The 11,826-nt window shown below is 55.0% G+C and overlaps 1 protein-coding gene and 1 long non-coding RNA gene across 2 annotated transcripts; one reads left to right on the top strand and one right to left on the bottom strand.

Annotated features, from left to right (window-relative positions):
• Positions 1 to 1,042: 1,042 nt before the first annotated feature.
• Positions 1,043 to 7,961, top strand: ENO2 (enolase 2). Its single transcript, XM_029954938.1, has 11 exons — positions 1,043 to 1,165; positions 1,630 to 1,725; positions 1,870 to 1,928; positions 2,238 to 2,307; positions 2,785 to 2,918; positions 3,137 to 3,359; positions 4,650 to 4,847; positions 5,691 to 5,892; positions 6,398 to 6,506; positions 6,667 to 6,725; positions 7,028 to 7,961. Exons 1-11 carry the CDS (start codon positions 1,081 to 1,083, stop codon positions 7,095 to 7,097), a joined length of 1,305 nt encoding a protein of 434 aa, XP_029810798.1. The 5' UTR covers positions 1,043 to 1,080; the 3' UTR covers positions 7,098 to 7,961.
• LOC115304665 lies at positions 7,518 to 11,329 on the bottom strand. Its single transcript, XR_003914545.1, has 2 exons — positions 10,931 to 11,329; positions 7,518 to 8,047 (listed from the first exon to the last, which is right to left on the bottom strand). It is a non-coding gene; the product is annotated as an uncharacterized LOC115304665 (long non-coding RNA).
• Between the last annotated feature and the right edge of the window lie 497 nt (positions 11,330 to 11,826).

Genomic DNA, 11,826 nt, shown 5'->3' with positions numbered 1-11,826 from the left:
TCGCCCTGTGGCGCCGCGCACCTGCTCAGTCATCCGCACCTCCCTCAGGCACCCTCCCTCCCAGGCCTTCTGGGACCCAGCTCCTCTCGGTTTCCGGCGGTCGCCCCCTCCTCATTTGGGCGTCAGGCCTCTCCGCACCTGTTTGGAACTGCGCCCTTCTCCACCCTTGCCTGCCCCTCTCCCCACGCCCCTCTTCGCCTTTGGCTCTGTCGTTGTTAAGTTCGGGGTCTCCCTGGGGTGTGCATTTTTATCCTGGCACGTCCCCTGGCTTTGCGTCTGGAGAAACGTCTTCTCTTCCAATTCCTCAGCATCCCTAGACTTCTAGACTCCCCTCTCTTCCACTCCTCCCCCACATTGCCCCTCTCCTTCTACATTGCTTCTCGCCGCTGGATGGGGGAGGAATGGGAGGAGGGGAGAATTTGTCTAGGGGCGGGCGGGTGGGGGGAAGGATGTGCCCAGCGTTGCCTCTCCCCCCAGATCTCTTCTCCCTTCCCGCTGCAACCCCCAGGGGCTCAGGGCTTCTCCGGGACCCTCTCCCCAGACTTCTCTACTGTACATCTCTTGGGAAGAGGAGGGACGTATGTTTAGGACCGAGAGCGGGATCTTGGAATGGGGTTGGGGTGTTAAGTTGCGGGGGAGGAGGGTCTTGGAGGAGAGGCCCCAGACAGCCCATCATCTTTTGCCTACAAGGAGAAATGCAAGCTTGGCAGCCATTACACTCTGAAATCTGGGGGAACCCCACCGCGAATGGGCTGCTGGAGCTACCGAGGGGGGTTAGGGAACCTCTGCTAGCGCCCCTCCCTACTCACTGCGGTGTCCTCCCTTCTCACCGGTTAGATCCTACCCCGCCCCCCACTGCAGTGACCTCCCCTTCCTCACTGCATTGACCTTCTCTCCCCATGGGGTGGGGGGGATCCCTTCTAAAGCCGGGACTGCAGCCAGCTCCTCCCCACCCCCCACCCACTGCAGTAACCTCTTTCCCGTTGCTCCCAGCCTCTGGCCCCTCCCACTGATCAAGCTCCACCTCTCTAAACCTCTCTCTTTCTCTGTCCTTTCCTTCCACCCAAGATCTCAGCCATCATGTCTATAGAGAAGATTTGGGCCCGGGAGATCCTGGACTCCCGTGGGAATCCCACGGTGGAGGTGGATCTGCACACCGCCAAAGGTAGTGGGCAGGGGATGGGCTTCCCACAGCCCTCAGGCTGGGGTTCCCCTGGCCAGGGAGGGAAAGCTGCCTTGATTCCCAATGGGGATGGGGTGCTGTACCAGGTTAACAAGTCTGGATTTTGGGGGTTGGATACTTCCTGTCCAGTGGAGCCCAGATAGGCTGAACTCTGCGTTCTATTTTAGTGGATGGGCTATACCCTGCCTTGTAGGCCTGTGTGTGCACCTGTGCGCGTGTGTGCATATGTGTGCTGCCTTCCTAGCTTTATATCTGGGGGTTCCTACCTGTACATGTGGGACCTCAACTGGGCAGATCAGGCCACTGCTTGTGCTTGTGTGTGTGTTAGGGAACAGTGTGGGGATATGACTGCATGTGGTAGGCAGTTTAGACCTGGAAAGCTGGAGGAGTCCCTGGTCCCTGTAGTGTCCTTCTCTGTCCCTCCTTATTTCATGTTCCTCTCCCAGGTCTTTTCCGGGCTGCAGTGCCCAGTGGAGCCTCCACTGGTATCTATGAGGCCCTGGAGCTGCGGGATGGGGACAAACAGCGTTACTTAGGCAAAGGTGAGATCTTTTCTCTTTTCCAGACTGTCCCATCCCTCAGCTTTGTGCTCCTATGTCACACCAGTCCTCAGCCCCCTTCTTGCATGCAACCTTCTTCTGGCCCTTCCCAGACTGACCCAGTGTGGCCTCTCTGCCTCTCCCCAGGTGTCCTGAAGGCAGTGGACCACATCAACACCACCATTGCTCCAGCCCTCATCAGTTCAGTGAGTCCTGCCCTTTGCTGGGGGCAGTGGTGGGCAGGACCAGGGTGAAGGAATTCTGGATTAGGGGAGGAGGGAGAAAAGCGAGAAAGGCCCACCTCTTGGAAATCAGAGTTATCAAGGAGAGTGTAGGAAGACTCCTTGCTGCCCCCTGCTCCCATAGGGTTCAGGCCCCCAATCCAGACAGGCTGCCCTCCCAGGAACCTGCTTGGACACTGGCCAGATGTGAGCCTGTGTGGGAATGGGGTGGGGCCCTGTGCCTCAGGGCCCAGCCTCCATTTTGGCCTGGGGTGATGGTGGCTCTGCCCGCAGGGTCTGTCCGTGGTGGAGCAGGAGAAGCTGGACAACCTGATGTTGGAGCTGGATGGGACCGAGAACAAATGTGAGCCAGGGCTGGGAGAGAGTGAGGAGGTGTGCGCGGGCGGGCTGGTGGAGCAGACAGGGACTGAAGGGGCCAGCGCTGTGCGAACTTCCTTAGGAAGGCAGTCAGGACTAGCCCACCTTGCATTCTCCCCTCAAAGCCAGAGCAAGTGAAGATGAATTTAACTGCAGTGGGAGAGAGTGACCTTAGACAGAAGAACTTTGCAGCATGAAGAGGGGGAGCTGGCAGGAGACCGGCTGTGGTCTCAAGATGTTTAGAAATAGGTGGAACTCTCTGCCCTTTCCCATCATGTCGAGTGTGTGTGTGTGTGTGTGTGTGTCTCCTGCTATTTTCAGGAGAGGACTGATAAGGTGTCACAGGAGTGGAGAGGGAGGAGAGGGGCCCTTTTACTGGCTCCTTTTGGGGTGTTGAGGTGGAGGCAAGGGCTCAGAAACATAGGGGATATTTTGCTCAGTGCCTTCCTCTATAATCTCCCAGCCAAGTTTGGGGCCAATGCCATCCTGGGTGTGTCCCTGGCCGTGTGTAAGGCAGGGGCGGCCGAGCGCGAATTGCCCCTGTATCGCCACATTGCGCAGCTGGCCGGGAACTCCGACCTCATCCTGCCTGTGCCGGTGAGCACTGCGCCATGCCTGTGCCTCTCCCAGGGGTGGGTGGGGGAGCATGAAACCTTGTGAAGAGTGATGGGGGGAGTGCATTGAGGCAGCTAAAGAGAAAGGATGGAGACTTGAGAGTGAGTGTGGGAAGCTGGGGCAGGTTTGGGATCTTGGGTTAACATCCCAGGGGCAGAGGGGGGATAGGCTCTGTGACTTTTCTGTCCTGTGGCCCCCAGGCCTTCAACGTGATCAATGGTGGCTCTCATGCGGGGAATAAACTGGCCATGCAGGAGTTTATGATCCTCCCGGTGGGTGCTGAGAGCTTTCGGGATGCCATGCGACTTGGGGCGGAGGTCTACCACACACTCAAGGGGGTCATCAAGGACAAATATGGCAAGGATGCCACCAATGTGGGAGATGAAGGAGGCTTTGCCCCCAACATCCTGGAGAACAGTGAAGGTGAGGCTAGGAGCTCTACTCCCTGCTTTAAGTTTGCTCTGTCCTTGGACATCAAGAAGGGCCACACAGTCCCCCAGATCCTGAGGGGTACGGGTGGGAGACCCTTGAGCTAGCTCAAAGAGGAACCAGTACTGAGAATGCGTCTCAGAGGGCCTGCCACAATCACAGGCAGGTCTGAGAGGACAGTCTTCACCTGTCCAGCCAGATCTGTTAGCAACTATAAGTTCTTACTAGAGCCCCTGGGAATGCTGGGAGGTGGTCTAAGTGACTTGGAGGATTCATCCTGGACTTGAACTCTGTAGGATTCTCAGTTTGATGAGATACACTGTATTGTAGGGATTCTATTCTGAGTCTACACCATTTCTTTCCCCAACCTCTTAGGTCTCTAAGATCCCTAATTTTTCTCTGCTGCAGGAGGAGCTATATAATGAATAGAAACAATAACAGCAAGGGGTGCCTGGGTGGCCAGTCATTTGAGTGTCTGACTCTTGATTTTGGCTCAGGTTATCATCTTGGGGTTGTGGGATCGAGCCCCGCTTTGGGCTCTGCATGGAGTGTGGAGCCTGTTTAAAATTCGCTCTCTTTCTCTCTGCTTTCCCCACTCTCAAATTAAAAAAAAAGGAAAGAAAAGAAAACAATAACAGAAGTGGCTGAGAGTTCAGGTTCTGGGGCCAAATTGCCTGGATTTGAACTTTGACTTGAAGAGTTACTAGCTAGTAATCTTTCTTGTGCTTCTCTGTGCTTGTATTTCTTCTTCTTTTTTTTACATTTATTTATTTTTGAGAGACAGACAGAGATAGAATGTGAATAGGGGAGGGGCCAAGAGAGAAAGAGACACAGAATCTGAAGCAGGCTCCAGTCTCCGAGTTAGTGGTCTGCACAGAGCCTGACGCGGGGCTCGAACCCATGAACTATGAGATCATGACCTGAGCCGAAGTCAGATGCTCAAGCGACTGAGCCACCCAGGCGCCCCTGTGCTTGTCTTTCTTGTCTGTAAAATGGGAATAACAATAGTATCTATCTCTTAGCATCATTGTACTTAGATGACATAGTTAGCCCATAATAAATTATAGCTATTTACAAAAAAAACCCTGCTACGCACAGAATTCCATTCTTCTATCCTCTTAGAAGATGGCCTGCTCTTCCCAGCCCCGGGGATGACCCCAACAATGATTGTAACCAGGCCTCTTCCCAGCACCAGTCCTGTGCCTTGGTTCTGAATTTCTTTCTTTTTCACATTTCTCTTTGCCCACCCTTCCTGCTGGTGATCCCACTATATTCCATCCCCAGCCTTGGAGCTGGTGAAGGAGGCCATTGACAAGGCTGGCTACACAGAGAAGATTGTCATTGGCATGGACGTCGCTGCCTCGGAGTTTCATCGTGATGGCAAATATGACTTGGACTTTAAGTCTCCTGCTGATCCTTCCCGATACATTACTGGGGACCAGCTGGGGGCCCTCTACCAGGACTTTGTCAGGGACTATCCTGGTGAGAACAAGGGCTGTGGGAGGGAGGGCAGCGCAAGGGTCAAGGGGCAGGCATGGATGTGTGGGGCAGCCTTGGGCCTTGTGGGGCGCTGACTTGGGTGCCAGGTGGAGGTGTCCTAAGCAGAGCCTGAGAAACAGGGTGAAGGAGCCTTCTGCAGAGACTGGCTTTGTATGTAATGTAAATGTGCAGGTACTTACGGTGAATGTCTTTCATCTACTTCTGGTCCTGATTAAAGTCATGTGGCCCAAAGCTACTGGGATCATGGGGTTGGCTTTGGAAGGAAGCAGTGATGGTGAGCAGGTGACTGGGCCCAGCAGGGAGCTTGTACCTATCAGTGTTTTTGACTATGAAGCTGCGGATGCTGAGTAGAGCTGGAAAGGCTCGGGAATAGAACAGGAAGGCTGAGGAGGAGCTGAATTACCCTCTCCAAGCTTCCTGAGGGTTGTGACCCATGCCTGGGGGGTGTCCATTTCCCTGAGAGAGAGCAAGAGAAAGTAGACATAAATGCAGAATGAGGGATTTAGAATAGCCTGGAGGGAAAGCTTCCTGGCAATGAAGGTGGGAAAATGCTGAGGTGTTTCTAAGAAAGGCTCTGAATCCTTGTTTTTTGGGAGGTTTTCAGCCATGATCGTACAGTGGTTGGTACTCTGCATTGTGTGGAAGGTTTTCCAAGAGAATCTAGGTAAGAGACAGTTAAGGCAGACTTATTTCAGAGGCAGAGAAGCAAGGATGAGCAGGCTCAGTTAGCCAGGGGTCTGTCCATTTTGGGGAATCACAGGCTAGGTGTTCCTGCCCGAGGCAAGCCCAGGGGAGGGTCACCAGCCCCTCCTGCTCTCTCCGCAGTGGTCTCCATCGAGGACCCCTTTGACCAGGATGATTGGGCTGCCTGGTCGAAGTTCACAGCCAATGTAGGGATCCAGATTGTGGGTGATGACCTGACAGTGACCAATCCAAAGCGTATTGAGCGGGCAGTGGAGGAAAAGGCCTGCAACTGTCTGCTGCTCAAGGTCAACCAGATCGGTTCAGTCACTGAAGCCATCCAAGCGTGAGTGTCCCCTGGCTCTCCCCTGCCCAGCCCCTGCTTCTACAGGATACCTCTGGCAAGTACTCCCAGCCTCATCCTGGCACAGATGCTGAAGAGAGTGGGGAACCTGCAGTAACCTTCCCAGCTCTTTTGGCTCCATCCCCCTCCACTCCATGCCCTGTGCCCCTCCCAGAGAGCTTCTGGCCAGGTATTTTCCTTTTTTTTTAAATTTATTTTTGAGTGAGACAGAGACAGCGTGAGTTGGTGTAGGGGAGCGGGGGTTGCAGAGAGAGAGAGAGAGAGAATCCCAAGCAGGCTCCATGATGCCAACACAGTGCCCCATGTGGGCTCAGTTTCATGACACTGTGAGATCATGACCTGAGCTGAAACCAAGAGTCAGACGCTTAACCGACTGAACCACCCAGATGTCCCCAGGCCAGGTGTTTCTTACCATAGACCACCTGGGGGCCGGGAAGGGAGTGCCCAGGGTGAGGGGCTGGGAGTCAGTGCCGGTGTATGGCTGCAGGTGCAAGCTGGCCCAGGAGAATGGCTGGGGGGTCATGGTGAGTCATCGCTCAGGAGAGACTGAGGACACATTCATCGCGGACCTGGTGGTGGGGCTGTGCACAGGCCAGGTGAGTGCAAGGGCGATCTTTGTGAAATTGGTGGGTTCTCTCAGGTGGGTCTCTTCTTCCAGGTGTTTATGGGTATCAGAAGAATGTCAAAGGAGTGTAAGTTTCCTTTCAGGAGGTGAAGGGGCAGCCACTGAGCTGAGTATGTTTGGGGATGTTTCAGATCAAGACTGGTGCCCCGTGCCGTTCCGAGCGTCTGGCTAAGTACAACCAGCTCATGAGGTGAGGAGACCCAGGGGATGTGAGCCTGGGGCCCAGAGGGTTAAAAGCTTTGATACCCAGGACCTGGAGAACAGTAGATATCCAGAAAATACTTGTTTTTGAATGATGGGTTTACCAATGGATGGCCTGATTGTTGGCTCCCAGGGGTCCGGGAAAGTCCGGGAATGTCCCCCCCCCCCCCCCGCTGGGCCAGGATGAAGGAGCAGGGGGTGTGACAGGCTTGGAGAGGATTGGGGCCTCCTGGGAAGAGAAGTGGGATCTACCTGCTTCCCTGACTTTCTTTCCTGGCTCATCTCTCCCAGAATCGAAGAAGAGCTAGGGGACGAAGCTCGCTTCGCAGGACATAATTTCCGCAATCCCAGCGTGCTGTGATTCTTCTTGCCTGGAGACCTGGAACCTCTCCCCCATCCTCCTGGATCCTCTCTCTTCCTGTCTTGCTCTGTGATATTTGACCCCGGACACCCCGGCTGAGCTGCTGCACTGTTCCTTGGCTTGTCCGGCCCCTGCTCTGTGCTCTCCCCTGCTCTAGGCTCCACACTCTCCACTTCTCTTTCCTTTCTATTCTCTTCCCTCAAAAACTAGCCATGGGACTGATGATTATAAGGGAGTCCCCATGGAAGAGCAGTAAGGGTCTGTGTACAGGTGCATCAGGGCTGGCTGGAGAGGTGTAGAGAGAGGGGCCGTGTGTCACTGTGCTTTCTGCTGTTTCCAGAGTTTTCCATGTTGCATCTGAGCCAGGGAGTGTGCAGTGCTGAGGGGGAGGGGCGTGCTGGCCGCATGATCATGCCTGGCTTAAGATTTCAATGAATTATTTATTTGTTTATTTATTGTTCATTCATCTTGTTAATTAATTCATCATTTCTTCACAACTCCAGAGCCAAAACCTGGCCTGACTGGAGATTACTTGTGTGCGCCTGTGTATTTCATGGGGCTGTAGATTCCAAGATGGCCTGGGGTGGGAGGTCTTGCTGGCATTGGAACGGCAGGGTAACAGAAAAGGGTCTTGCCATCAGTTCCTTCGTGTCTACCAGCCCTTAACCGAAGCCGGCTCAGTCCAAAGTGGGGCTGTTTGCCCGGGGACTTCTTCCTCGTCGCTCTCTCCCCAGCCCCGGCTTTCCTGTTCTTCCTCCAGCTGCACCAGAGCAATGTCTTGCTCCCCTGTGCCACGCTCCACAGTTGCCACCACGTCTGTGGCGTTGCAATGAGCACCTCCATTAAAGTCTGATTCACAGTGCATTGTTGTGTCTGAAGAGTCTTTCTCTCGTCCGTATGAGGGGAGAGAAGAAAGAGCACCCAGAAGTTGGTGATACTGGACAGCAGAGCTGGGGGGATACAAAAAGATGAAGAAACCCAAGTATGGCTAAGACGGTGGTACTACCTACCCTTCCCCGTGTTGCCCCTGCCTTTTCAGCAGTAAGCCTGGCCCCAGAACTCGGATCAATGAAGGGTTCTTAATCTGGAGTCCAAGAATTCCTAGAACTGTCAAAAATTGTGTGTGCGTGTGTATGTGTGCATTTTTGGGAAAAGGGGTCCAAAGCATTCTCAATTCCTATAGGGCCTTGACCAAAGAAGGGATAAAGCTGTGGGCTGGAGCAGTTCCCTCACTGGGCCTCTCCCCAACATAATCTTGGCCATTGTGGGGTGCAGCAGCACTGTGTGGCTATCACCCCCTGCAAGATGGGGAACTGGGGAGGGAAGGATGGTACCAGAGGTGGGCCTGAGAAGGCCTTGCAGGAATCTGGAGTCAGGACCACGAGTGCTGGTTTGGCCTGTGAGTAGGGCCCCAGTGTGTGGCTGGAGACCCACTATAACCTTTCGGCTCCAGTGGAGCCCTGACTTTGAGATGGGGACTCAGGAACCACCCAGGGGGAGAATCCCTCTCACAGGGCTGGGATACAGAGCAGAGCCCAGCAGGTAGGGGCTCCGCACCAGGCGCTGTGGCCACTAGAGGGAGGCAAGGTTCTGTGGGACACCATACTCCCCCTGAGCTAGGGGTGGGATGGGAGGAATTTCAAGGCCATCCCCTCTATGGGCCTCCTACTCTTTCTACTCAGAGTTCTGGTCCTGGGCGCCCTGCCATCCTGTCCAGCTCTAGGACTAGAAAAGGATTTTAGTCTTGTACGGGCAGGACCCATTTCACTGCTCTTCCTGTGTCACTGACACCTCAGCCATTTTCAGTTCGAAGAGCTTCTTGCCCCTGCTCCTCCGTGCCTCTTAATTTCAGTGTGAGCATCTCATCTTTCCCTTCTCTCCTGTCTCCTGGCGTCCTTTTCTGTTCCCCTTGGGGCACACTGTACTTGCCTCTGTGCCTCTCAGTTTTCTCTGGGGTCCATGATATCTATCTATCTTTTCCAACTCCTGGACTGACCAAGATAATTTTGGGGGAAGCCACATTTCCTAACCTCTGTCCTTTCCTCCCTCCTTGCTGGGTGGGCTTCTCTGGAAGCCATGCCCCCCCTTCAGGTACTGGGTTGGATTGGGTTACAGCTGGCTCTGTCTGGGCCTCCCTGGGCCCCTCTCTCCACTTTCCCTTTGTGCCGTTGCCTGGAGACCAGTGGGTTGTGGGGGCCTGGGGTGAGGGGTGGTAGTGGTAGTGTGTGGTGTGGTGTGTGTGTGTGTGTGTGTGTGTGTGTGTGTGTGTGAGATGCACCCCAAAGCTGAATGGTGAACCTGGTCTTACGGTAGGGGAGGAATTGGGAGGGGGTAGGTCCTGGCTTCTCTGACTCTCCCTGTCTTCTGTTCCTATGTATGCCTAAATTTTTCTTTTAGGCCCAGGTGTGTCACCATCCTAGCCCATTCCTCAGTGGTTAAAAAACTAGAGAGAGTAACTCCGTCTAGAAGGGAGCTGGGAAGAGCCTAGGCCCTGGCCCAGTGGGAAACCGAACTGAGAAGTGCAGAAAGAGAGGAAATGCAATGGGGAGCCAGTAGGAGGAGCCTTGGAACAGAGTTGGGGGGTGGGGAGAAGGAGTAGGGGCCATTCTAGGGCATTGAGGAAGGGAGGGCAGGATCACTAGGGAGAGGGGGACAGGGAGCTGGCCTGGTCTGTGGAAGGCCCTGAGGAATACAGAAGCTGGGCGTGGGGTAGAAAAGTGGCAAATGAAGAGGCTAAAGAGTGGGGATTCATTGCTAGCCAAGAAAGCCTTTGCAGAGGTTCCCCAGTGCTTTAAAACTTTGGGTATTCCCTGAATTTGGCCGAGCCTGGCCCAAGGAAATAGGAGGCTAACCCCATGGAGATGCTACGAGCAGATCTCCTTCCTTCCCAGAAGGCTGGTGGGATCCTGCCATTCAGGGCCCATCCTTGGCCTCTAGCTGGCTTGGCCCCACACATACCCTACTCCCACCCCAAACCTGGAGAGCTATTAAGGGCTCCCAATCCAGGCTCCAGCTCCAGCTCCAGCTCTTCCAGTTTCCCAGCCTGCCTCCCTCCCATTCTCTGGCTTTCCCAATCTCAGCTGCCAAAAATCACCCAGTGTCTTGGTGTCCTTTGTCCTGGGAGAATTGCTGCTTGGTGTGGGGCCAGGGAGACAGGCTAGAAGAAGACATTGGTGGTGGACTGGTGGGGTGGGTGTGGGGGGTGGGGGGGCTGGCTTTAGGCTAGAGACTAGAAATGGCTGCCTGGACAGCTGTGGGTGGAGTGGCGATTGTCTCCATAGTAGAATGATTGGGATTGGGGAACCGGGGCACCTAGGGATTTGGCTTCACATTGAGCCTAATCCCCACCCCACCCCTTCTCTGTGGCCAAGAGTACTGTCTGTGATGACTTCAGACAGGTTTGGGAAGGAAATAGAGACACCACCAGAGAGGAGGGCCTGAAGATGGTGTCCCACTCCCATAAATTAATCCCTTACCTACACTGGGGCTAGCCTTCCCTCATTTCTGCCATTTCCTTCTACTGCCTTCCCTTCCCATCTCCACTCTAGTTCTCCCCATCTCTGACCTTCCCTCCTCCATACAGCCACCAGAGGCCTTGTTTATCTTACATTTCTTTCTGATTGTCTTTACCCACTTCCCCCTCCACCCTCACTCCATTCTATCCACCTTGGTCTTGTCAACCGAAACCCTCCTCAGCTCTCTTGGAAAACCCCCACCCCCAGAATCCAGCCATCCCTGTGTCTTGCCCCATACTCCTTTGCCACCCAGCACCCCAGTCCCTCTAGAATATGCATCTGGCCCCACCTCCTTCAAACCTTCCTAAGGTTCCTCACCTTTCTCCTTCTCTCCATGCTGACACCTTCAGACTGACTCTCTCCAGCTCTCCATCATCACCCCTAAATTCTTACATTATTATGTTCCTAATACCAATCACCTCCAAATTCCTTTCATCCAGAAACCCCATATTCCTATATATGTCTCCACCTTTTCAATTTCTTCCCCTCCCCAAGACCCCAAACTTCCATCCCATTCTCCCTCAAAATCTCCCCCTCATACCTCTCCAGCTATATGTCTGCCGCAGACGCTGTCACCCTCAGCTTTAGTCTCCCCTTGTCACATACCTCACTGCCCCCAGGGTCCCCATATAAGCTCCATTTTTCCAATGTAACCCCATTAAGACCAATCTCTGCCATACACCCACAACCTCCCACTTCCCCTCTGCCACAGACCCTTTTGCCCCCAAACTTCTCCAGTCTTCCCCTTATCTGCCCTGACAACCGACGGCCCCTCCCACCTAGCCCTCTGGTTCCCCACATTCAACCTCGGCGAACCCCTCCCCGCGCCCCAGCCCCCTCGGCCGGCCTCGGCCTACTCGCACAGCGCCTCCCCTTCTCCGGATCCCCCTCTCTCCCCCCTCGCAGCTTGCCTCGCGCTCCCTCCCTCGCGTCTCCCTCCTGGCCCCTCTCTCCTCCGTTCCTCCGCGCTCCCTCCTTCTCCCTCTTCCTCCCTTCTCCCATCCCCCTCTCCCAAGCTCCCTCCCTTCGCCGTCCGCTTTCCTGTGCGAGTCGCCGGACGCGCCGCCCAGCCCGCCCGCAGCCCCGCGTCGGGCCGGGGCCTCGGGCCGGGACCCATTTAGGGGGGACCGCTGGCCTCGAGGAGAGGCTAGAAGGGGGCGAGGGGGACGACCGCCTGGGAAGGGGCGGGGGCCGCGGGCGGTGGCCGCTTAGGC

Source organism: Suricata suricatta, chromosome 10, assembly GCF_006229205.1.
Source record: "Suricata suricatta isolate VVHF042 chromosome 10, meerkat_22Aug2017_6uvM2_HiC, whole genome shotgun sequence".
NCBI lineage: Eukaryota > Metazoa > Chordata > Mammalia > Carnivora > Herpestidae > Suricata > Suricata suricatta.
This window is presented reverse-complemented; position numbering and strand designations above follow the sequence as displayed.

What these genes read in the sequence shown, in the direction of transcription:
- ENO2 (XM_029954938.1), top strand. Translation starts at nt 1,081, where the DNA reads ATGTCTATAGAGAAGATTTGGGCCCGGGAGATCCTGGACTCCCGTGGG. An exon ending in ACAGCGTTACTTAGGCAAAG is followed by an intron (nt 1,726 to 1,869) that starts GTGAGATCTTTT and finishes GCCTCTCCCCAG; the next exon opens with GTGTCCTGAAGGCAGTGGAC. An exon ending in GTCACTGAAGCCATCCAAGC is followed by an intron (nt 5,893 to 6,397) that starts GTGAGTGTCCCC and finishes GTATGGCTGCAG; the next exon opens with GTGCAAGCTGGCCCAGGAGA.